This window comes from Eptatretus burgeri, chromosome 8 (genome assembly GCF_056783735.1).
Source record: "Eptatretus burgeri isolate ZD-2024b chromosome 8, Ebu_testis_v1, whole genome shotgun sequence".
NCBI lineage: Eukaryota > Metazoa > Chordata > Myxini > Myxiniformes > Myxinidae > Eptatretus > Eptatretus burgeri.
The window spans coordinates 89,628,604-89,653,162 of record NC_140968.1 but is presented as its reverse complement, the minus strand read 5'-3'; the positions used below and the strand labels follow the sequence as shown (position 1 = coordinate 89,653,162).

The 24,559-nt window shown below is 48.4% G+C and overlaps 2 protein-coding genes across 2 annotated transcripts in view; both read right to left on the bottom strand.

Annotated features, from left to right (window-relative positions):
* FBXL18 (F-box and leucine rich repeat protein 18) overlaps nt 1–13,628 on the bottom strand; it is a 17,040-nt gene extending 3,412 nt beyond the window's left edge. Inside the window, exons 1-3 of the mRNA XM_085890490.1 lie at nt 13,245–13,628; nt 8,046–8,585; nt 5,323–5,520 (exon numbers count right to left, since the gene is read on the bottom strand). Coding sequence (XP_085746616.1) covers nt 5,323–5,520; nt 8,046–8,585; nt 13,245–13,628 — 1,122 coding nt within the window. The remainder of the gene's footprint in view (nt 1–5,322; nt 5,521–8,045; nt 8,586–13,244) is intronic.
* LOC147022243 (uncharacterized) lies at nt 13,359–24,559 on the bottom strand. The gene is made up of 3 exons (XM_085890489.1): nt 24,521–24,559; nt 23,169–24,050; nt 13,359–13,773 (listed from the first exon to the last, which is right to left on the bottom strand). The coding sequence occupies exons 1-3, from the start codon at nt 24,557–24,559 to the stop codon at nt 13,657–13,659; spliced, it is 1,038 nt and encodes a 345-aa protein (XP_085746615.1). The 3' UTR covers nt 13,359–13,656.

The window sequence follows — 24,559 nt, the reverse complement described above, 5'->3', positions numbered from 1 at the left end:
AAATTACTGGCAGACATACTACAAGATTAAATGTCAACATGACATCAACAATATGGCATATACAATCCACAATGAACGAGTTAAAAATACATAAAATGTCATCGCCCCCATTGTTCAAGTAATTTTGTAGAATGGAGTTAAAGGGCTAGCCCACATTTATGGACAACTAAAATGGCCGCCAGTCTACCAGTTGGCCATCTTTGATCAGATCGCAAAATAAAGTGAAGGGTACGTGTATGCCATCATGTGCTGTGCTTGTGCCAAGTTTGAACAAAATCGGACCACGAATCTCCGAGAAATGGTTGCACACATTGAAGTAACAAAATGGCCACCAATCGGCCATCTTGCATCTAATCTCAAAAAAAAAAGACATGCATATGTAAGCCATCATTCATCATCTGTGTACCAAGTTTAAACAACATTGGCAAATACTTGTCCAAGAAATGATCAGAACACGTTCAACATCGGGGTTTTTTTTGTTCAACTAAAAGGGCCACCAGTCAGCCATGTTGGATCTGATCTCGAAACAAAATGACGTGCATATGTAGCCATCATTCATTATCTGTGTGCCAAGTTTGAACAACGTCTGTAAATGTTTGTCCGAGAAATGGTTGAGGATGTGTTCAACGTCTGATTTTTTACAACTAAAATGGCTGCCAGTCTACCGGTTAGCCATCTTTGATCAGATCACGAAATAAAGTTAGGTGCAGGTGTATGCCATTGTGTACTGTGCTTGTGCCAAGTTTGAACAAAATTGGACCATGCTATCGGAGAAATAGTTGATGACACTTTTAAGTAACAAAATGGCTGCCAGTCGGCCATCTTGGGAAAAAAATGACGTGCTTATGTAAGCCATCATTCATTATCTGTGTGCCAAGTTTGAACAACATCGGTAAATGCATGTCTGAGAAAATGTTGAGGACATGTTCAACATCGGGTGTTTTTTTACAACTAAAATAGCCACCTGTCAGCCATCTTGGATCTGATCTCGAAACAAAATTACATGTAAATCATTCATTGAAGAGAATGTGGAAGTTGGTTCCACAGATGGGGGAAAAAAGAGGAACAAATGAGTGGAGGTGTGTAGTGATCCTGGATTTTAGGTAGTGTCATCAGTGGACGGGTGGGGAAGTGGGTTGATGGTGGACCATGGAAGCCATCATTCATTATCCGCGTGCCAAGCTTGAACAACATCGGTAAATGCATGTCTGAGAAAATGTTGAGGACATGTTCAACATCGGGTGTTTTTTACAACTAAAACAGCCACCTGTCAGCCATCTTGGATCTGATCTCGAAACAAAATTACATGCTTATGTAAGCCATCATTCATTATCTGTGTGCCAAATGTGAATAAAATCAGTAAATGCATGTCCGAAAAATGGTTGAGGACGTGTTCGACACCGGAATATTTTTTCTTAACTAAAATGTCTGCCAGTTAACCATCTTGCATCTGATGTCGAAAAAACAAAACGACATGCATATGTACACCATCATGTGTTGTCTTTGTTCCAAGTACGAATAAAATCAGTCCATACATGTCGGAGATATGGTTGCGGACGTACAGAAGTACGCACGGACACAAAAAATGAGACCAAATCCATAAGCCCCCATTTTGGACCAAGTCCAACGGTGGCTAATAATCACTGCACACATCTTATTGACAGAGCAATACTATAATACGACAGCAAAGCTTCTTTATCAATTCGACTCGAGCTCTTAAGTGACTACAAAATATGATAGTTTATCAGCAATATTGAGAGCCACTTGAAAAACTGAGAAGATAAAACTATTGTCAATAAAGTGTATTCACAACAATGGCAAAAAAACATCTTCACATTGAGCAAGTCATTTGATGGGTTAATCCTGAATGCCCACAGCATTAGAGTTGTTACCATCTTCCACCCATTCCCCAATGCACTCATTATTTAACCCCCACGCGATGCACAAGTCCTTACCCCCCCCTCCTCCCACATTGCCCCCAGTGTAAGAGTCCTTACGACCCCCCTCCTCCACATACAAATAACCTCAACATTACTTATTTTTTGCTCCAAATAAAATTTCAATGCTCGCTTCCATGCTACAGATTCCTGAATTAAATTTGAAAATCAAAACCTAAGAATGGTTATTTATTCAGAAAAAAAATGATTTTTCAACAGCAGAAACCCAAGGGTTAAATGAGCGTTGAGCTTTGGCAAATAATTTATGAGTTGGAATACCCAAAATGACCACTTTAATGCTTCCTGAAATTGACTATAGAATCTTCTTTTAAATATTTTATTGAACTATTTTGCTCTGCAGTGTCCAAGGGTCATGGAAAAGCTTGTACATAAATCACATGCTGCACAAGAACATTAGGGTACATCACTGTACTTAGACTCCAATTACAAAACATTAGCAGAACAAAATAAAATAAACAAATGATATGACAGTATGTGGAATTGGGGCAAAACATCGTGATGAAATTTCCAAATCTTCAGAGAATTACCATTTCAGTTCATTATTGCTTTTTTACTTAACATTCACATGTTCAGAAACATTGTAACGTTTAAAAACACAGTGAGTATTGGTGAATTGGGATATATTTTATAAAGGGCTGGGTGGGGGGGGGGGGTGGTGTTAACCCCTATCTCCAATTGGCTCTGTGATGTTTGCACGCCCTCAACACAAGTGAACGTTCCTCATCACGATGGAATGTTTAGTCATTTCACGGCATGCGTTCATCAACAGTGTTATATGCATTTGCCTGAAGGGTTTTGAGAAGTTTTGGACTCTCATTAGACCATTATAATATTATAAAGCAGCGGTGCAATTGCCCAATTCTTATGAAAGAGAGGATTTTCTGTTAGTGTATAGAGCTATGGATATTAACACAACATTCACCCATATAGTCAGTCATTCAAACTCCTGGGTCTTAACTATCAGCCATGATCTTCCTTGGGCAAAACACATTTCAAAGTTGGCCTCCAAAGCCAGCCGCCGACTGGGCATCCTCCGCCGTACAAAGTCCTTCCTTGGCACACCTGAACTCCTATCCACTTACAAGGCCTTCATCTGCAGCTTGATGGAGTACTGCTCTCCCCTATGGGCTGACTCCCCTGCCTCATCTTACTCAGTTTGATGCCATGGTAGCCAAGACCTTCAAGATCATGGGAATCTCCCTCGCTGAAGTGGAGTCTATGAACTTATCACCGCCATCACAGACAGGTCGGTGGCCTCACCATCTTCTCACGCCTCCTTTCTGGTCTTGCACCCTCTGCTGTTTCCATGCTTTGTCCCCACCCCACCAGGTTTCTGCAGGGCTCACATGGTCCACCATCAACCCATTTCCCCACCCATCCACTGATGACACTACCTAAAATCCAGGATCACTGCACACCTCCACTCATTTGTTCCTCTTTTTCCCCATCTGTGGAACCAACTTCCACATTCTCTTCAATTCTGCCCTCCAGGTCTTCAAGACAGCTGTTCACCACCATCTCAGATCGTCCCCAATCCAAAACCACCCAAATCCCTCCTCCTTCCAATTTCCCAGTTTTCCCTCCTTGGAGTGTCCTTCTGTATCTCTCGTCCACCCCAGGCATGCGTGTTTTACATCCTGTTACATCCAAAGTTCAAATCTTCATCTTCATCTCGGAAAGGAGGGATGCGGCACCATTCTTCCACGAGAGTCAATCAGCTCACACCTGTTTGATGGAGGTGGAGAATGCTGTCGGGCGTCATTTCAGAATATCCCATAAATGCTCGATTGGGTTCAGATCTGGTGACTGAGAAGGCCATGATATATGGACGACATCAGTGTCATGCTCATCAAACCATTGGGAGACCACATGTGCTCCGTGGATGGGGCATTGGGTGTGCGTGTGTGGTGGGTGGGGGGGGGTCTTCTCTTGCAGCCATGATTATAGACAAACAAGCCTGTGCAGCATTTTATGCATGATCCTGAGCATGCTGGCTTGTTATTTGCTTAATTCACACATGAGTTACACCTGTGTGGAAGCTTTTGCTTGGTATCCCTTATTGACGCAGGCGTTTCCATTTTTTTGTACACTACTTGTACCAAGTTTGATTTAAATCCCTTCAGCCGTTCTCAAATATCACATTTTTACCTGACATGACCTCTTGATGATGAGATCTAATCAGTTCATCTTTGCATCATAATATATACTGATACCAAGTTTGGTCAACACCCCATCACTGGTTCACAAGTTAGCACGGTAAAATAATGTTTACCTAATGTGACCTCTGACCTCTTTATGCCAAAATCTAATCAGTTCATCTTTGCATCGTAATATATATGTGCACCAAGTTTGGTTAAAATTCCAGTGATGGGATTTTGACCAAACTCGGTGCTCTTATCGCTCATATCGCTAATGAAGAACGAGTTGAAGAATATATCTAATAAAGAACGAGTTAATGAAGAACGTTATTACCCTAACGAGTCAATTCCCCCATGGAATCAACAAAGTTTGCTCTGCAACCTTTTTACGACCCCTCCGTGCAAGCGTTCGGACAGTGCGTTACCCAGCATCAATGGGATGAGCTAGAAACTCTTGATGATCCGAATGAAATGGTTAACATTTTTCACAATATTAACATATATCAATATAAACCGAGATCACCATGAAGTGTAAAGCTACAGAGAAACCATGGCTTAACAATGACATGTGATGCTCCATAGTGAACCGCGATGACACCTATAAGCATGGTAGAATGGATTTGGATCAGCAACTTTGAAACAAGGTTCAACGGGTCATTAAATGTGCAAAGTGTACTTACTGTAAAAATATAATTGAATGTCTAAAACAATCTGAGCCAGGAAAATGACACCAACAAAATGTGGAACTTAGTTTGCGCTAAAAAAAAAAATGCTTTAAGTTCTTAAACAATAAGGACATCTCTGGAAGTAGCAAATTAACTGAATTCATATTTTGCGAGCATTTGCACTGAACTATCTCATTTGGATATGTCAGCTTTACCTGCATACCTTCCCGCTACTTCACCATCACAAATGATTCAAGAACACAAAGTGTACGCTCGTCTTAAATGCCTTAATGCATCAAAAGTGGACCATCCTAGCGATAACCGCACTCACTTTATTAAAAGAGTTAGCTTTGGAAGTGTCTAAACCTCTTGCCAAGATGCTTGCAGATCGGGTGTTTTCCCGAGTAGTAGAGGAATGCCTGTGTTTGTGCCATACCAAAGGTTGCAAATGTAAATGAATACAATCAGCTTCGACCAATACCTGTTACTTCCGTTTTTGCGAGGGTGTTTGAGAGCTTTCTTTCTGACTGGCTAATGGCAGATCTCAGACCCCAAATATACCATTCCCAATATGGCAACATGAGAGGCAGCTCCATCAACCATTATCTCATGAGCATTCTCGATGTTATCCATCATTATATTGACAAGCAAGATCGATATGTGAATCGATGTGCGGTCGATTTTACAAAGGCATTTGACCTTATTGATCACACCACGGCCATTGAAAAGCTTATCTGGCTCGTGGTGGATGCCTCCATTCTGCCAACAGTTTGCAGTTTCCTCTCAAACTGTTTGTTATCAAGGGAAAATGTATAACTTGTTAAATCTCACATGTGGAGTTCCACAAGGGACGAATTTGTGCCCCATCATATTTCTTGTGATCGTCAACGACGCAGCATTTTCTACACAGGTCAGGTCAGGTATGGGAGCATGTGCTGGAGCAGCAACGTCACTGTGTCCACTTTCCACCAGTACTCCAGGGGTCTCCATCCGGCCATCCCCCAGGCAGATGCCTGGACCATCCCAATCTCCTTGAGATGCCGATCAACCTGCTGCAACCACAATGTTGGCACATTGGCCTCCTCCACTCACAAGGCTCCCTCGATGAGATAATCTAGTGAGCAGGATCAGTGCCAGGAAAACGAGCCACATGTCCACACAGCCGCAGCTGACACTCTCAGACGATGCAGGTAACAAATCTCATTTGAGTCTCTCTAAGCAACTGCTCGTTGGACACGAAATCCGTCCAGCGATGACCAAGGATTCTCCCAAGAGACCTGGTACCAAAGGAATAAAGTCACCGTCTCAGATTCCTGGTCAGAGTCCAAGTCTCACATCCGTAGAGCAAGACTGGAAGCACCAAGGACCTGAAGACTCAGACTTTCGTCCTCCCGCACATGTACCGGCAGGGCCACACCCCATTATCCAGTGAATCCATGACTCCCCAGGCTCGACCCAGACGTCTGTTGACCTCTGACTCACAGCCAGCAGAGACATGAATATCACTGCCGAGGTAAGTGAATCTCTCCGTGACCTCAACATCCTCACCACAAACAGGCACAGACAGGACAGCAGCATCCAAGATGTCATTGAAAGCCTGGATTAGTTTTGACCCAGGAAACCCATAATTCCAGCGGCTCCGACTCCTCACTCGGCACCTTGAGGGCCCCCAAAAGGATTTCTAAAGTCTCCGCAAAGATGACTGCATCATCTGCGAAATCAAGGTCAGAGATCTTGACATTCCCAAACGATGCACCGCAGCTTGATCTCTCCGACATCCTCCCTAGAATCCAGTCCATACAAGTGCTGAAAAGTGTGGGGCCAGTACACACCCTTGACGAACTCCAGTAATAACTGGAAATAAGTCAGAGATGGAACCACCACATCTCACAGCACTCTCAGTACCAGAGTAGAGTTCAGACGGCAGATCGATCAGTTCTGGTGACACCCCACGAAGGCCAAGAATCCTCCAGAGGGCACCCCGATTCACTGAATCAAACGCTTTACAGAGATCAACATAGGCTGCAAGCAGCCCCTGCCGAAACTCTTGTCTGCGTTCGGTGAGGACCCGAAGAGCAAGGATACAGTCAATTGTTGACCTCTTTGGTGTAAAGCCAGTGCTTTGACCTTTACTCCACTAAAATTTTCGAAGGACCTCAGTACCTTGCATTTATTCCAGGAAAAAAGGAGGGCAATGGCTGCAATTTTCATTTTGGGTTACAACGGAAGAGAACGAAAAGCTATGATCATCATGGCTCCCCCCCCCCTGTTGGGAGAGAATATGTAGTTTTTTTCCACCACTTCTCTGTCTGTCCATGCGCTACAGACATACCAATGACATGAGACATGAGCCAATTTTACAGACAGACATGAGCTACAGACATGAGCCAATTTTCTTCAACTTTCACATGGAGATGCCTTTAGTAAAATACATCCAAACAATTTTCTTCAATTTACAACCCCTTCCCTTTCCTCAATGCACATTTTTGGATTCAAATCAAATTTTTTTCAAAATTTTGGATGTTTGGATTCAAAAAAACACAATCACACATTTTACCATGTCAGTTCGCTGTATTTGAGTCGATAAAGTAAATCTGGTTCAACGGTGCTTCCATACAGCTGAATGACAATCAAATGTCACCCAGCCCCCAAAGGGGGGGGGGATCCTCAGGGTCAAGAGTAGTGGGTCGCTCATCAATGCAGAGCCATCGAGAAAAGAAAAAAAAAACGTTCATCATACCGCCAGTGGAATTCTGCCTCGATAATAACAGCTACGAGGATGCACATGTGCCACTAACACATGCAATTAATCCTGCTGTGGCCATCTTGAAAGACGAGGTTAAATGAATGGAATAATCGAGTCACGTTACCCGAGGATGAAGTCCCGGCCATGGGAGTCAAACAATATTCTAGCTTACACTGATCAGCTCTGAATAGCAGACGAATGGCGACATAAGTTTAATATTTTTATTTTTTTTAAGGGATTGTTTTTTTTATAATATACTATGCAGTCATGATTTGACAAAAGTGAAGAAATGAAATAAACTCTATGAACAATTAAAATGTAAGAAATTGTATCAAATGACATTAAAAGGCTGGAGGTTTGTGTGAAAACTAATCCATTGCCCACCTGCACCACAAGCAGTAGTGGCTGCCTGCATCGGCATAGGAAGGTGTCAGCAGCACACATGCAGACACCTGTTTATGACTGATATATAATTGCTACAAGAGTTTGAAAGTAAATCCTGTGAAAACATAATTAAAATGATTGAAAACAAACGTACCTCCAGCTTTAACTCCATCATCTGGAAGTGGAAAAAACTCCATAGGAACCATTCGTTGCTCAAGGAAAGAGGGAAAACCACGAATATAAGGCTTGTCAAGTTTTTGTAGCAACTTCCGATTGCATGTCTGTCAATATTCTTGTCCATAACACCCATCGCATCAGACGTAACAGTTATGTAAAGCAGCAGCTTTTTTATGTTTGGGCAGAGAAAAAGAATTCCATAAGATTTGATCAACAGGGTTTGCTTTAACTCTGTGATTTGCAACAATGTTTTATTGGCATTGTCTTTCAGTAGTGATTCCTGGAATCCCTTTCTAATATCCAAACCCAGTGAGTTTAAACACTTGGTTTGAGCCAGGATCTTCGAAAGGCACAGCGTTGTTAAGGCACAGCCCGTGAGGTCGAGACGACGAAGGGAACGACACTTGGAAACATGCTCAATGGTCACTCCATGCAACCAGTAGCAGTTTGCCAGGCTCAGAGATTCCACATGAGTGTGAGATTTATTGATTATGCCCTTCACATCATGATCAGTCATCTGAGGACAACAGTCAAGGCAAAAAGAAAAGTTAATCAGCAATGGCAATTAATTCAGCCCAATTACTTTCTCAAACTGCACCCATATATTGTAAAAATAGAAGAAAAAAAAACAAAGCCATAACCTGACTCAAAATACCATTATTAACTGAACACATGATTATAACCCACTGTTATTATGGCCCAAATACCCATATCATCCATGCACCCTATTATGTCACATAGTTTCTTGGCATGGGTTATGAATATCATAAATTTAATTCTTCACTCACATCCGATCATAGATTAGATATAAAAAGTTTCAGATTTCAACTAATTATGGCTAGAATACCACTTCACCGATGACGCCATCGTTATCACCATTTATACCCCATGTAATGGGGAGTTGATGACATCTGCCAAGTTTCAATTTTTTTTTTGTTGAGTGGTTTCTCTAAATTATCCTTATGAAGATAATTAACGGCCTTATTTAATTATCCTTTAGCAAGGTGTCATCCTTGGTCAGCCTTCTCTAAACTTGCTGGAGTCTGAATTCACCATTTTGTTTGGCCTATTCAAACATGCCTTTATGATCACGATCTACTCTCACAGACTAACTAACGTATATAATCAAAATATTTCATCTGTTTTGAGAATCGGATATCATGTACTAAATAAGTGTCAAAATCTGGAGCGAAATCTGAAAATTTCAACAAATTAGCAATTTTTATAACAGTGTATTTATTGAAGCAAAGCATGAAGCCCAATTTTCCCTACCATTCGGACGATGAGTGAGGAAAAGATTAAGGAATGTACAGAAAGTGGAACTTCATTAAGCGCAATGCTGTGCTCTATAACCTGCATTTGCAAGTCATGGTGATACAGTCCACAGGAGTCCTTATTTTGGCAATTACGTACGCAGTTTTCTTTTTACCATTTTGTGCGATCTGCTGTTATGACAAAATATTAATATAAATATCCTAACAGCTGCTGCAATATATAAAGTCGGTAGTTACTGAAAACGAAGAGGTACGTAGACAGCACACACGGGCGTAGAACAAGTGGATACAAATGACTCTCCATGGGGTGCGTGTGTGTGTCTACCTGTATGCTTGGTTACGTGTGTGCGGTGCGCAGGTTTCAGGGACACAGCATCTGAACTCAAACTCGCACCCGGGCCCGTGGTGTGTGGTGCTGTGGAAGTGATTATGTGGCCGTCTCGTGAACCATGTGCTTCTGCACGTGGAGAGTAGACATGCTGCAGCGCCGAACCCACGTGGGGCGCACACGTGTTGCGGAATTGAAGCCACGTGGGGATGTGCCACTACGAAGTGCGGGTCTGGGGAAATCCGTACATGTGTGCGAGTGAAAGGATGAGTATATCGCCGGTGCAAATGCATGGTTATCATGGACTGTGAGTAGGTTGGAGGAGCGCGTATGGAAGGGGGTTGTGACAAAGCAATGAATCACATCGCAGTAGGATTGCCGAGAGGTACAAACACTCGCTCTAAGCTGTCTAGCCTGGGTTTGAATACAGACCCACCTATAAACTGTCATCCCGGTGTTTCACAGGCAGGTGGATACATCAACGTGTGTGCCATCTCTCGGATGGATGTTAAACTGGACATCACATCTGGCAGAATATCCCCTCTCCTCTCCCCCCCTGTTTCTCCTTCCCCTCACTCTGCATTCCCCCTCCCCTCACTCTGCCTTCCCCTCCCTCCCCTCATGCTGCCTTCCTCTCCTGCCCACTCCCCTTCCCCTCCCTCATGATATCCTCCTCTCAAACCCCCTCCACCACCATACAACTTTCCGGAAGTCGAGGAGAGGAAAGGGTATCAAAGAATCGGTGCCAAAATTGGAGAAATGAAAGTTTTACTTTTTTTTTTAGCAGTCGAAACTGCTCCTTGGATCAATTCCCCAATTTGCCTCAGGTTAAGAGTTCCTAAAGCATATCTCGTATGTGTGGAAATTAAATGAAGGCACAAACACTGGTGTGGCTGTTTTTGACGATTGAAGGAAAACACCCTTCCTTCCCCTTCCTCATGCTTACCTCTTACCAAAGTCCCTCCACCCCCCCTCCCATCACGGACGTCTCTGGGTGGTGTCTGGGCGTTGTTTAGTATGACCCGCTTGAATATGCTGTTTTAACATTCCCAATTTTGTTCAACCCTGCACTAATGCTGGCATAAGGGGACTACCCCCCTCCTTCCCCCCACTTTCCCTCACGTCCCCGTATCACACGCATGTCTAGAACACCCCCTTCCCACTACTCCCCTCTCTCCCCCATCCTCCTCACTCCCTCCATCCATCCTCCCTGAGTGTATAGGAATGTGTGGTGAGGCCTCGCTCTCCCTTCCCCGCCCCTTAATCGCTCCCCTTTCCTCACCCCTTCCTCGCTTCACCACCCCTCCTTGCTCCCCCTCCCACACACTTCCCATCTTGATATTCCCATCAGCGAAGCGACGGGTTGTATTTGTTCGTTAAAGAATAAATACAAGTACTGTTAGACCCCGGCGTTCTTGAAAGTTGCGATGAATATCTAAATGATGTAAATCAAAGCAAATTTTCTGATAAGAATTAAAGGACGAATCATGGATGGATTCTTAAGTGGGGTATTCGCCACTTCACAGACTATATTTCGCTTTTTATGTTTGATATTACCTTTTTGGTGAATGACAGTTATATTAAAATACACACATCAATAACATTTATCTTAAAAAATCATCGGACATATTTTAAAAATAGGGGCAATACTCCTGTACGCTGATGCACCTAGGAAGTCAACGTGGGACGGAATCAGCAAAATGTACCAATGAACCAATGTGATAGAAAATACCAATTTTAGGAGGCACACCCACTAAACCCCCCTCCCCCCAGTAAACCCACCGAGCCCCGATTTTTTTTAATGTCGTGAATGTGAACCGAGAGCACATGAACAAACTTTGGTACAACAGGGTGATGAAGGTTGTGGTCAAGTTTCATCAGAATTGCACGTGTAGTTTCTGAGAAGAAAGCAAATACCTATTTTTGGGAGGGGGGGCACCCCCGAAGACCTCCTTCAGGCCCAATTTTTTTTTCATGCTATGAGCAAACTTTGGCACATACAGGGTGATGAAGGTTGTGCTAAGGTTTCATCAAAATTGTATGTGTAGTTTCAGAGAAGAGGTTGCAAGTATTTGTGGACGGACGGACACATGGGCGGACAACGTGCCATCCCATAAGCTCATCAGAACTACGTTCCAGGTGAGCTCATAAAAATAAAGAACATATTGTGACGGTTTTAGAAACCTACCCCAAGGGGAGAGCATACATGGACATGTAGGCGACCTGAGGATGAGATATTTCAATAGTCTATGTGTCGGTAGACATTTGTCCCTTGTCTTAGGGTTTGGGGTGGCATGCGTTGAGGTTAGTTTGTATTTCTCTGGTGTGATGTCTTCCCTCCCTCTGCTCCTTTCAATAACCCATCAGTCTGTTCCACACCCCCACCCCTGCTCTGCTCAATTCATCAATCCCTCTTTCACCCCATCAATCCGTTCCTTTCCCTCTCCTCTGTTACCTTCAATCTTTCTTTCAATACCCCATCGGTCTGTTCCAAACCCTCTGCTACGGACAATCTCTCCTTCACTCCATCAGTCCTTTCCAACAATCCCCCTCTGCCTTTTTCAATCCCCCAATAATCTGCTTCACCAAATCTCAATTCAACAACTCCTCCTTCACCCCATCAGTTCATGATGAACTTCAAACTCTGGGCTGTAACAATGTTTTAGTGTTAGAATTGTTCTTACCTTCGGTACCGCTTCCGGAAGCTGTCAAATCAACCACGACTTGCAATGAACTTCAGTGTTTTTAAAGTCGGTACGGTCCGCTTGGAGGAAAACTTAATAACCCGGCAACATCAACCGCAAGCTCACCAGCATCTATTCGACGAATAACATGGAATTTCACTTCTAAGGTAACACTTTTACAATACCTTTTAGCCACTCTACAGTGCAGTACATTTCTTTATGCATGACGCAAAGTAGTTCGTGTGCAGGGTAGGTGAAGGTGATGGATATGAGAAAGGACAGATGCTGTCAAAAATGTTTTCAGTGTGGGTTGAAGCGACACAAATAAGGTAGTGGTTTCATAAAGTGACGCTGTATTTGCAAAACGAAGTAAAAAGGGTGAGACATAAATCGACGAATTATTGTAAAAGTTGCTGCTATTAGAATTTCCACTTTGTAGCACATGGTCTGATAGTACTGCAGCATAGCAAACCAATTGTTCAAATTTGCATAAAAGCACCAAAATTGGTACACATGCAGAATAATGTATTCCGAACAATTCTAGATATGGAGCCACCCGAGATTTTGCCTTGATCAGCCTCAAAAGCTCAAAAGCTTTTGATTTTGCCTCAAAAGCTGACCAAGGCACAATCTCGGGTGGCTCCATATCTAGAATTGTTCGGAATACATTATTCTACATGTGTACCAATTTTGGTGCTTTTATGCAAATTTGAACAATTGATCTGAAATATCAGACTACGCTGCTGGACTATGAGGAAAGTGGGAAGGGGACAGGAATGCCAAGTTAACCTTTAAGACAACAATTAAATACAAGTCACAAGATGCAAAGCCAGCATGGTCGAGTGAAGCTTCACAAGTACATTTTGGGTTATTGCTGAAAATTATAATACCTGGTAGAAGGAAGCAAGGTGCAAGTGGGTGGTGAGACTTCTGTCAAGACAGAGCTGCTGCAGATGACGGCAGGTACTGGCAACATTTAGAAGACGATCACCAATTGGTATATAGTGAAGTACCATAATCATTATCTCATTGGGCAGGTCGAGCAGTGATTGACAGCCGCTGTAAAAAAAGTAGTCCGGAGTCCTTCTCAATCCATAGGCTCCATCAATATGTGAGGTTGTAGTTTCAGAAAAACTTTTCAGGCAACTCATTGCATCACTTTGTTGTACACTTGACCATTTCCCTTTTTGCACATCTTCTTCAACTTTGCATGGAACTTCTTCCTCTGTGAAAGTACCTTTACCACTTCCTCCTTTTGTTGCTTGCTCTGCCATATCCTGTTTCACATTCACAGGCCAGATCTCACCCTTCTTGAATTCTGCTGTATATTACTACTGGAACCAGCAAATAAGTTTTGCCATGAAAGATGTGCTCCATGAAGATACCAACTGAAAACTTGTCCCAGTCAGGAGCACAAATCTGAGAAGAAAGAGTAAGAGTAAAAGAATGATTGCTCAATCCTGTATCAGGAAACTTGAGTAGAGAATAGTTCAGTTTAAAATAAAGGTTTATATATAAACTAGAAGGGCACTCTGACGTTGCGACGTCTCCAGGTGTGTGTGTGTGTGTGTGTGTGTGTGTGTGTGTGTGTGTGTGTGTGTGTGTGTGTGTGTGTGTGTGTGTGTGTGTGTGTGTGTGTGTGTGTGTGTGTGTGTGTGTGTGTGCGCGTCCACCACAACTCCAAAAGCACGAAAGCTAGTTGTCTGAAACTTTACATGCCAACCAAGGGAACTCCAAAGTAGTGCATGAGTGAAAGTTGGGTGTTTGGGTTCATTAAAACACCCCTTTTGAAGATAATTAACATCCTTGTTAATTATCCTTTATCAAGGCCCAGCCTTGGTCAGCCCTCTGTCAGCATGCAGGGATATTAATTCGCCATTTTGTTCAGCTTATTCAAGCATGCCTTGATTTGGAAACACGATCTACTCTCTCGGACTAATTAAAGGAAAATCGAAACATTATAATCGAAATGAGAATCGCATCTCGTCGACTAAATAAGTGGAAAAATCTGGAGTGAAATCTTAAAATTTTAACAAATTAGCGATTTTTATAACTATAGACTAAGTATATTTAAGCATAGCATTAAGCTTAATATTGTTACGGTTCTAGGAACCGTATGCATACAGTTGTCCCGAAGTCGGTTATTCTGTTAAGTATATGTGTAGATAGAACCCCTCCTTGTGTGTAGTGGGAAGACACTGGGGGGTGCATTGCGATGTTTTTTTTAGTTAGATTAATAAATCATTATATCCCATCCACAACGACCCATGGTACCCTTTGCTCACACCTTCATCTCACTTGCTACTCGCACATGGGCTGAACAAGCGTGTGTTCGCCTACTCGCCGAACCGGCAACTCGCTTTCCTGGGCAGAATCTTTGTGTAGTACCTTTTTGGCGAGTCCGGACACGCGGAGTGGGCGGGCTTCCCGGTATGGCCGAAACCCCGACCAGAAAGGGCGGCCCCATGGAAGCCCCGTCCAATCAGGGCGAACAGTGAAGTCGGCTTCACCAAGGCTGAGGGAGATCTATAAATCACGACACCATTCGTTCGGAGTGGTGTGGTGAGCTGGAAAGCGTCGTCGTCTCGAGAGTGAGCTGGAAAGCGTCGTCGTCTCGAGAGTGAGCTGGAAAGCGTCGTCGTCTCGAGAGTGAGCTGGAAAGCGTCGTCGTCTCGAGAGTGAGCTGGAAAGCGTCGTCGTCTCGAGAGTGAGCTGGAAAGCGTCGTCGTCTCGAGAGTGAGCTGGAAAGCGTCGTCGTCTCGAGAGTGAGCTGGAAAGCGTCGTCGTCTCGAGAGTGAGCTGGAAAGCGTCGTCGTCTCGAGAGTGAGCTGGAAAGCGTCGTCGTCTCGAGAGTGAGCTGGAAAGCGTCGTCGTCTCGAGAGTGAGCTGGAAAGCGTCGTCGTCTCGAGAGTGAGCTGGAAAGCGTCGTCGTCTCGAGAGTGAGCTGGAAAGCGACGTCGTCTCGAGAGTGAGCTGGAAAGCGACGTCGTCTCGAGAGTGAGCTGGAAAGCGACGTCGTCTCGAGAGTGAGCTGGAAAGCGACGTCGTCTCGAGAGTGAGCTGGAAAGCGACGTCGTCTCGAGAGTGAGCTGGAAGCGACGTCGTCTCGAGAGTGAGCTGGAGCGAGCTCGAGAGTGAGCTGGCCGACGTCGTCTCGAGAGTGAGCTGGAAAGCGTCGTCGTCTCGAGAGTGAGCTGGAAGCGACGTCGTCTCGAGAGTGAGCTGGAAAGCGGCGTCGTCTCGAGTGAGCTGGAAGCGGACGTCGTCTCGAGAGTGAGCTGGAAGCGGCGTCGTCTCGAGTGAGCTGGAAGCGGCGTCGTCTCGAGAGTGAGCTGGAAGCGACGTCGTCTCGAGAGTGAGCTGGAAAGCGACGTCGTCTCGAGAGTGAGCTGGAAAGCGACGTCGTCTCGAGAGTGAGCTGGAAAGCGACGTCGTCTCGAGAGTGAGCTGGAAAGCGACGTCGTCTCGAGAGTGAGCTGGAAAGCGACGTCGTCTCGAGAGTGAGCTGGAAAGGGACGTCGTCTCGAGGGTGAGCTGGAAGCGACGTCGTCTCGAGAGTGAGCTGGAAGCGGCGTCGTCTCGAGAGTGAGCTGGAAGCGCGACGTCGTCTCGAGAGTGAGCTGGAGCGGCGTCGTCTCGAGAGTGAGCTGGGCGGCGTCGTCTCGAGAGTGAGCTGGAAAGCGGCGTCGTCTCGAGAGTGAGCTGGAAGCGACGTCGTCTCGAGAGTGAGCTGGAAAGCGACGTCGTCTCGAGAGTGAGCTGGAAAGCGACGTCGTCTCGAGAGTGAGCTGGAAAGCGACGTCGTCTCGAGAGTGAGCTGGAAAGCGTCGTCGTCTCGAGAGTGAGCTGGAAAGCGTCGTCGTCTCGAGAGTGAGCTGGAAAGCGTCGTCGTCTCGAGAGTGAGCTGGAAAGCGTCGTCGTCTCGAGAGTGAGCTGGAAAGCGTCGTCGTCTCGAGAGTGAGCTGGAAAGCGTCGTCGTCTCGAGAGTGAGCTGGAAAGCGTCGTCGTCTCGAGAGTGAGCTGGAAAGCGTCGTCGTCTCGAGAGTGAGCTGGAAAGCGTCGTCGTCTCGAGAGTGAGCTGGAAAGCGTCGTCGTCTCGAGGGTGAGCTGGAAAGCGTCGTCGTCTCGAGGGTGAGCTGGAAAGCGTCGTCGTCTCGAGGGTGAGCTGGAAAGCGTCGTCGTCTCGAGGGTGAGCTGGAAAGCGTCGTCGTCTCGAGGGTGAGCTGGAAAGCGTCGTCGTCTCGAGGGTGAGCTGGAAAGCGACGTCGTCTCGAGGGTGAGCTGGAAAGCGACGTCGTCTCGAGGGTGAGCTGGAAAGCGACGTCGTCTCGAGGGTGAGCTGGAAAGCGACGTCGTCTCGAGGGTGAGCTGGAAAGCGACGTCGTCTCGAGAGTGAGCTGGAAAGCGACGTCGTCTCGAGAGTGAGCTGGAAAGCGACGTCGTCTCGAGAGTGAGCTGGAAAGCGACGTCGTCTCGAGAGTGAGCTGGAAAGCGGCGTCGTCTCGAGAGTGAGCTGGAAGCGACGTCGTCTCGAGAGTGAGCTGGAAGCGGACGTCGTCTCGAGAGTGAGCTGGAAGCGACGTCGTCTCGAGAGTGAGCTGGAAGCGACGTCGTCTCGAGAGTGAGCTGGAGCGGCGTCGTCTCGAGAGTGAGCTGGGCGGCGTCGTCTCGAGAGTGAGCTGGGCGGCGTCGTCTCGAGAGTGAGCTGGAAAGCGACGTCGTCTCGAGAGTGAGCTGGAAGCGGACGTCGTCTCGAGAGTGAGCTGGAGCGCGACGTCGTCTCGAGAGTGAGCTGGAAAGCGACGTCGTCTCGAGAGTGAGCTGGAAAGCGACGTCGTCTCGAGAGTGAGCTGGAAGCGGCGTCGTCTCGAGAGTGAGCTGGAAAGCGACGTCGTCTCGAGAGTGAGCTGGAAGCGACGTCGTCTCGAGTGAGCTGGAAGCGGCGTCGTCTCGAGAGTGAGCTGGAAGCGACGTCGTCTCGAGAGTGAGCTGGAAAGCGACGTCGTCTCGAGAGTGAGCTGGAAAGCGACGTCGTCTCGAGAGTGAGCTGGAAAGCGACGTCGTCTCGAGAGTGAGCTGGAAGCGGACGTCGTCTCGAGAGTGAGCTGGAGCGACGTCGTCTCGAGAGTGAGCTGGAAGCGACGTCGTCTCGAGAGTGAGCTGGAGCGACGTCGTCTCGAGAGTGAGCTGGAAGCGACGTCGTCTCGAGAGTGAGCTGGAAAGCGACGTCGTCTCGAGAGTGAGCTGGAAGCGACGTCGTCTCGAGAGTGAGCTGGAAGCGGCGTCGTCTCGAGAGTGAGCTGGAGCGACGGCCGTCTCGAGAGTGAGCTGGAAGCGGACGTCGTCTCGAGAGTGAGCTGGAAGCGACGTCGTCTCGAGAGTGAGCTGGAAGCGACGTCGTCTCGAGAGTGAGCTGGAAGCGACGTCGTCTCGAGAGTGAGCTGGGCGACGTCGTCTCGAGAGTGAGCTGGAAGCGACGTGCCGTCTCGAGAGTGAGCTGGAAAGCGACGCCGTCTCGAGAGTGAGCTGGAAGCGACGTCGTCTCGAGAGTGAGCTGGAAGCGACGTCGTCTCGAGAGTGAGCTGGAAGCGGACGTCGTCTCGAGAGTGAGCTGGAAGCGACGTCGTCTCGAGAGTGAGCTGGAGCGGACGTCGTCTCGAGAGTGAGCTGGAAAGCGACGTCGTCTCGAGAGTGAGCTGGAAGCGGCGTCGTCTCGAGAGTGAGCTGGAAGCGACGTCGTCTCGAGAGTGAGCTGGAAAGCGGCGTCGTCTCGAGAGTGAGCTGGAAAGCGGACGTCGTCTCGAGAGTGAGCTGGCGCGACGCCGTCTCGAGAGTGAGCTGGAAGCGACGTCGTCTCGAGAGTGAGCTGGAAAGCGACGTCGTCTCGAGAGTGAGCTGGAAGCGACGTCGTCTCGAGAGTGAGCTGGAAGCGGCGACGTCGTCTCGAGAGTGAGCTGGAAGCGACGTCGTCTCGAGAGTGAGCTGGAAGCGACGTCGTCTCGAGAGTGAGCTGGAAAGCGACGTCGTCTCGAGAGTGAGCTGGAAAGCGACGTCGTCTCGAGAGTGAGCTGGAAAGCGACGTCGTCTCGAGAGTGAGCTGGAAAGCGACGTCGTCTCGAGAGTGAGCTGGAAAGCGACGTCGTCTCGAGAGTGAGCTGGAAAGCGACGTCGTCTCGAGAGTGAGCTGGAAAGCGACGTCGTCTCGAGAGTGAGCTGGAAAGCGACGTCGTCTCGAGAGTGAGCTGGAAAGCGACGTCGTCTCGAGAGTGAGCTGGAAAGCGACGTCGTCTCGAGAGTGAGCTGGAAGGCGACGTCGTCTCGAGAGTGAGGTGGAGCGACGTCGTCTCGAGAGTGAGCTGGAAGCGACGTCGACACGAGAGTGAGCTGGAAAGCGACGTCTTCTCGAGAGTGAGCTGGAAAGCGAGGTCGTCTCGAGAGTGAGCTGGAAAGCGACGTCGTCTCGAGAGTGAGCTGGAAGCGACGTCGTCTCGAGAGTGAGCTGGTGCGACGTCGTCTCGAGAGTGAGCTGGAAGCGACGTCGTCTCGAGAGTGAGCTGGAAAGCGACGTCGTCTCGAGAGTGAGCTGGAAGCGACGTCGTCTCGAGAGTGAGCTGGAAGCGACGTCGTCTCGAGAGTGAGCTGGAAAGCGACGTCGTCTCGAGAGTGAGCTGGAGCGACGTCGTCTCGAGAGTGAGCTGGAAGCGACGTCGTCTCGAGAGTGAGCTGGAAGCGACGTCGTCTCGAGAGTGAGCTGGAAGCGACGTCGTCTCGAGAGTGAGCTGGAAAGCGACGTCGTCTCGAGAGTGAGCTGGAAAGCGACGTCGTCTCGAGAGTGAGCTGGAAAGCGACGTCGTCTCGAGAGTGAGCTGGAAAGCGACGTCGTCTCGAGAGTGAGCTGGAAAGCGACGTCGTCTCGAGAGTGAGCTGGAAAGCGAGTCGTCTCGAGAGTGAGCTGGAAAGCGAGTCGTCTCGAGAGTGAGCTGGAAAGCGAGTCGTCTCGAGAGTGAGCTGGAAAGCGAGTCGTCTCGAGAGTGAGCTGGAAATCGAGTCGTCTCGAGAGTGAGCTGGAAAGCGAGTCTTCCCGAGAGTGAGCTGGAAAGCGAGTCGTCTCGAGAGTGAGCTGGAAAGCGAGTCGTCTCGAGAGTGAGCTGGAAAGCGAGTCGTCCCGAGAGTGAGCTGGAAAGCGAGTCGTCCCGAGAGTGAGCTGGAAAGCGAGTCGTCCCGAGAGTGAGCTGGAAAGCGAGTCGTCCCGAGAGTGAGCTGGAAAGCGAGTCGTCCCGAGAGTGAGCTGGAAAGCGAGTCGGCTCGAGAGTGAGCTGGAAAGCGAGTCGGCTCGAGAGTGAGCTGGAAAGCGAGTCGGCTCGAGAGTGAGCTGGAAAGCGAGTCGGCTCGAGAGTGAGCTGGAAAGCGAGTCGGCTCGAGCGGAGCGTTGGAGTGAGACAGTTCGCCGGGTGATAGCGAAAGAAAGGAGGAAGGTCGTGGAGTGGTTGCGCTCCTTGGAGGGTTCGTTGGTTGAGAGCTGAGAGAGTCGGAGGGTTCGTTGGTTGAGTGCTGAGAGAGTCGGAGCATTCGTGGTGAGAGGGTGAGCCGGAAAGCGAGTCATCTGGTGAGCTGGAAAGAGTCGTCTTGGGAGTGAGCTGCAAACTCTAATCCCCGCCTAGGACTCCGCTCTACTCGACCTGGGCTCTTTCGCAGACACGGTCTCCACGAGTGCGGCCGTGGAACGAGCTGTACGACTATTGACAGGTGCCACACCACGGAGCACCCTTTCCCTCCAACGTTCAGGTAGCCGAAAGAACTGCGATCTCAGCTCACCTCCCTCTCTGGCTGCAAAAGGTCCTTTGCCATACATCTGGGATTATTTTCGTCTGAGTGCATGTCCGAGTGTGTGGTGCCATCTTTAAGTAGAATTGCATAATAGTGGGGCAACGTAGCTAAATATAGCATAACAATTGTGCATTTCGTGAGGAAAGCACCAAATTTGGCACACTAGTAGCCTAACATATTATGAACAGATTTGGATATTGGACCATCTCAAATTCAGCCGCTGATGGCTGTGGCAGCCATTTTCCACTGCCATCAAAAATTTTGAGATGGCCCAATATCCAAATCTGTTCATAATATGATAGGCTACTTGTGTGCCAAATTTGGTGCTTTCCTCACAAAATGCACAATTGTTATGCTAAGTTGCCCCACTATAAGTGTTTATATTTGATCATTGTAAATTTTGCCTGTTTTATTCTCACAACAAGTCTGCTCTGTGTCTCCTTTGTAAGTTGCTGTAAAATTATCACACTACATCTTTCTCTAATCTTCCCCTGCATAACATCCCTAATAAACCTGTTTCCTGTGTCACATATTTTTCCTCGCTTTATTGTAAATAAATTATTGTAGAAATGTTCCCTATTCGTTTTTGTCTTTTCCATCATTGGTCCAGCATGGATCGGATCTGAGTTTTAGCCGGGTCTTTATTCCCGATATTATTTTCATTCTTGCCGGTACGTCCTTGGTAGTTCCGATCGGCTGCACCGGATCCGGAAAAGTGGTTGCTGGAGTGATCCGGATCGGGCAAGGCGTATTGAGGGCGTGGTTCCCGGGTAGTCAAAACCGCATAGTTAATTAGGTAAATTGGTTTAAGACAAAAAGACCCTACGCCACGCGGTTGAGTTATTGGCGTCCACGGTCGGTTAAGCGACCCGCCACCTCACGGAATTATCCATGAGCGACGGCCTACAATTCTGGGAGTCTGGCGGGAGATGACGTAACTTCCCCCACCTAGTGGTCATTCTCACCACCGGACCCCGGCCCGCAACAATATTTTCCACTGTTCGGAAGATTATGTTTAGTGAAGAAAAGATTAAGGAATGTGCAGAAAAACTTATTTGAGCGTAGCGACGTGCTCTCTAAACTGCTTTTGAAAGTCAAGGTGATACCGTCCACAGAGACTTTTTTCGGCAATTACATTCAGAGTTTGCTTTTTCACCATTTTGTGCGATCTGCCTTCATGACAAAATATTAATGTAAATATACTAATAGTTGCTGCAATAAATTGTCGGCAGTTACTGAAAACGAGGAGGTACATCGAGTATTGGGGTCTGTGCATGCCTGCATGCATACAAGGAGGTTGGAGGGACGCGTATGGGTGGAGGGGAAGGGGAGGAGGGGAGGGGGGGAAGTACAGGCAGGTAGACAGCATGGGTTTTAATTTTTAAACGCTCCCGCCCGGTTTGGTGTAGAACATGGTGGTTAAAAATTAAACATTGCAGTTTCGGCACGTTTTATCGCCCTGGTAACTCCTTTCCTTGCCCTTACACTGCCTTCGCCCCCCCCCTCAGGCTTACTTCCCCACCCCTCACGCTTCCTTCCCTACCACTCACAATTTCTTCCTTCCCCAACCCTCACCCTTCCTTCCTTCCCCAACCCTCACCCTTCCTTCCTTCCCCAACCCTCACCCTTCCTTCCTTCCCCTACCCTCACCCTTCCTTACTTCCCCTACCCTCACCCTTCCTTACTTCCCTACCCTCACCCTTCCTTACTTCCCCTACCCTCACCCTTCCTTCCTTCCCCTACCCTCACCCTTCCTTCCTTCCCCTACCCTCACCCTTCCTTCCTTCCCCTACCCTCACCCTTCCTTCCTTCCCCTACCCTCACCCTTCCTTCCTTCCCCTACCCTCACCCTTCCTTCCTTCCCCTACCCTCACCCTTCCTTCCTTCCCCTACCCTCACCCTTCCTTCCTTCCCCTACCCTCACCCTTCCTTCCTTCCCTACCCTCACCCTTCCTTCCTTCCCCTACCCTCACCCTTCCTTCCTTCCCCTACCCTCACCCTTCCTTCCTTCCCCTACCCTCACCCTTCCTTCCTTCCCCTACCCTCACCCTTCCTTCCTTCCCCTACCCTCACCCTTCCTTCCTTCCCCTACCCTCACCCTTCCTTCCTTCCCCTACCCTCACCCTTCCTTCCCCCAACCCTCACCCTTCCTTCCCCAACACTCAACCTTCCTTCCTTCCCTGCCCCTCACGCTTCCTTCCCCAACCCTCAGCCTTCTTTCCTTCCCCAACCCTCAGCCTTCTTTCCTTCCCCAACCCTCAGCCTTCTTTCCTTCCCCAACCCTCAGCCTTCTTTCTTTCCCCAACCCTCAGCCTTCTTTCTTTCCCAACCCTCAGCCTTCTTTCCTTCCCCAACCCTCAGCCTTCTTTCCTTCCCCAACCCTCAGCCTTCTTTCCTTCCCCAGCCCTCAGCCTTCTTTCCGTCCGCAACCCTCAGCCTTCTTTCCTTCCCCAACCCTCAGCCTTCTTTCCTTCCCCATCCCTCACCCTTCTTTCCCTCCCCACCCCTCAGCCTTCTTTCCTTCCCCAACCCTCAGCCTTCTTTCCTTCCCCAACCCTCAGCCTTCTTTCTTTCCCCAACCCTCAGCCTTCTTTCTTTCCCCAACCCTCAGCCTTCTTTCCTTTCCCAACCCTCACCCTTCTTTCCTTTCCCAACCCTCACCCTTCTTTCCTTTCCCAACCCTCACCCTTCCTTCCTTCCCCAACCCTCACCAATCCACTCACCTCACGATGCCTCACCCCCTCCCCCCCGAGTGTATAGCGACATGTGGTGAGGCCTCAATCTTTCCCCCTTCCTCGCTCTACCCTACCCCTCCTCGCTCAACCCCACCCCTCCTCACTCTACCCCACCCCTCCTCACTCTACCTCACCCCTCCTCACTCTACCCCACCCCTCCTCGCTCTACCCTAATATTCCCATCAGCGAAGCGACGGGTTGATTTTGCGAGTATATATACAGTATATTGTAAACTCATTTTGTGAACATTACATTTGGAGGTGTGCAATGACCATTACTGCCGTCACCGTCGTCGCCGCTGCTGCTGTTGCTGCTGCTGCTGCTGCTGCTGCCGTCGTCGCTGCTGCTGCCGTTGCTGCTGCTGCCGTCGTCGCTGCTGCCGTTGCTGCTGCTGCCGTCGTCGCTGCTGCTGCTGCTGTTGATGCTGCTGCTGTTGATGCTGCTGCTGCCGTCGTCGTCGTCGCTGCTGCCATCGTCGTCGTTGCTGCTGCTGCTGCCATCGTCGTCGTTGCTGCTGCTGCTGCCATCGTCGTCGTTGCTGCTGCTGCTGCCATCGTCGTCGTTGCTGCTGCTGCTGCCATCGTCGTCGTTGCTGCTGCTGCTGCCATCGTCGTCGTTGCTGCTGCTGCTGCCATCGTCGTCGTTGCTGCTGCTGCTGCCATCGTCGTCGTTGCTGCTGCTGCTGCCATCGTCGTCGTTGCTGCTGCTGCTGCCATCGTCGTCGTTGCTGCTGCTGCTGCCATCGTCGTCGTTGCTGCTGCTGCTGCCATCGTCGTCGTTGCTGCTGCTGCTGCCATCGTCGTCGTTGCTGCTGCTGCTGCCATCGTCGTCGTTGCTGCTGCTGCTGCCATCGTCGTCGTTGCTGCTGCTGCTGCCATCGTCGTCGTTGCTGCTGCTGCTGCCATCGTCGTCGTTGCTGCTGCTGCTGCCGTCGTCGTCGTTGCTGCTGCTGCTGCCGTCGTCGTCGTCGTCGTTGCTGCTGCTGCCGTCGTCGTCGTCGTCGTTGCTGCTGCTGCTGCCGTCGTCGTCGTCGCTGCTGCCTTCGTCGTCGTCGTCGCTGCTGCTGCTACTGCTGCTGCTACTGCTGCTGCTGCTGCTGTCACTGCTTCGTCTTCGTCGTCGCTGCTGCTGCTGCTGTCACTGCGTCGTCGTCGTTGAAAAATGTGAAGGCTTTCGAGTGGAAAGATAATTGTCGGCCCAATCGTGTCTGATGAGCACAAAACGCCGATTAAGAATATTTTTTATAATTACGGGGATCACGGACCAACAAGGGAAGCAACAAGTTTACAGATCCGAACGAGGCCCCTTGATCCATCGCTCCCCTCAAAATACAACATTGGCGCCCCGTCCCCCGTCCTATTATTAATCAAAAACATTGCGTTCGAAAGGCAGCGCCGAATATGAATTACATTTAAAAGAAAGAAATATAAACCGTTACCTTAAGTATTCCACATATTTTAAAATGCATTTTAACATTTGCTAATTTAATACATCTGACGAACACTGACCTCAATTACGATGAGAATTCGATCAATATTCGTGGCGTTGCTGGTTTGAATGTGGGATGTCACGAACTTCCGTTATGAGCCTGTGACGTCACGAACTTCCGTCATGAGCCTGTGACGACACGAGCGCTCCGTCAT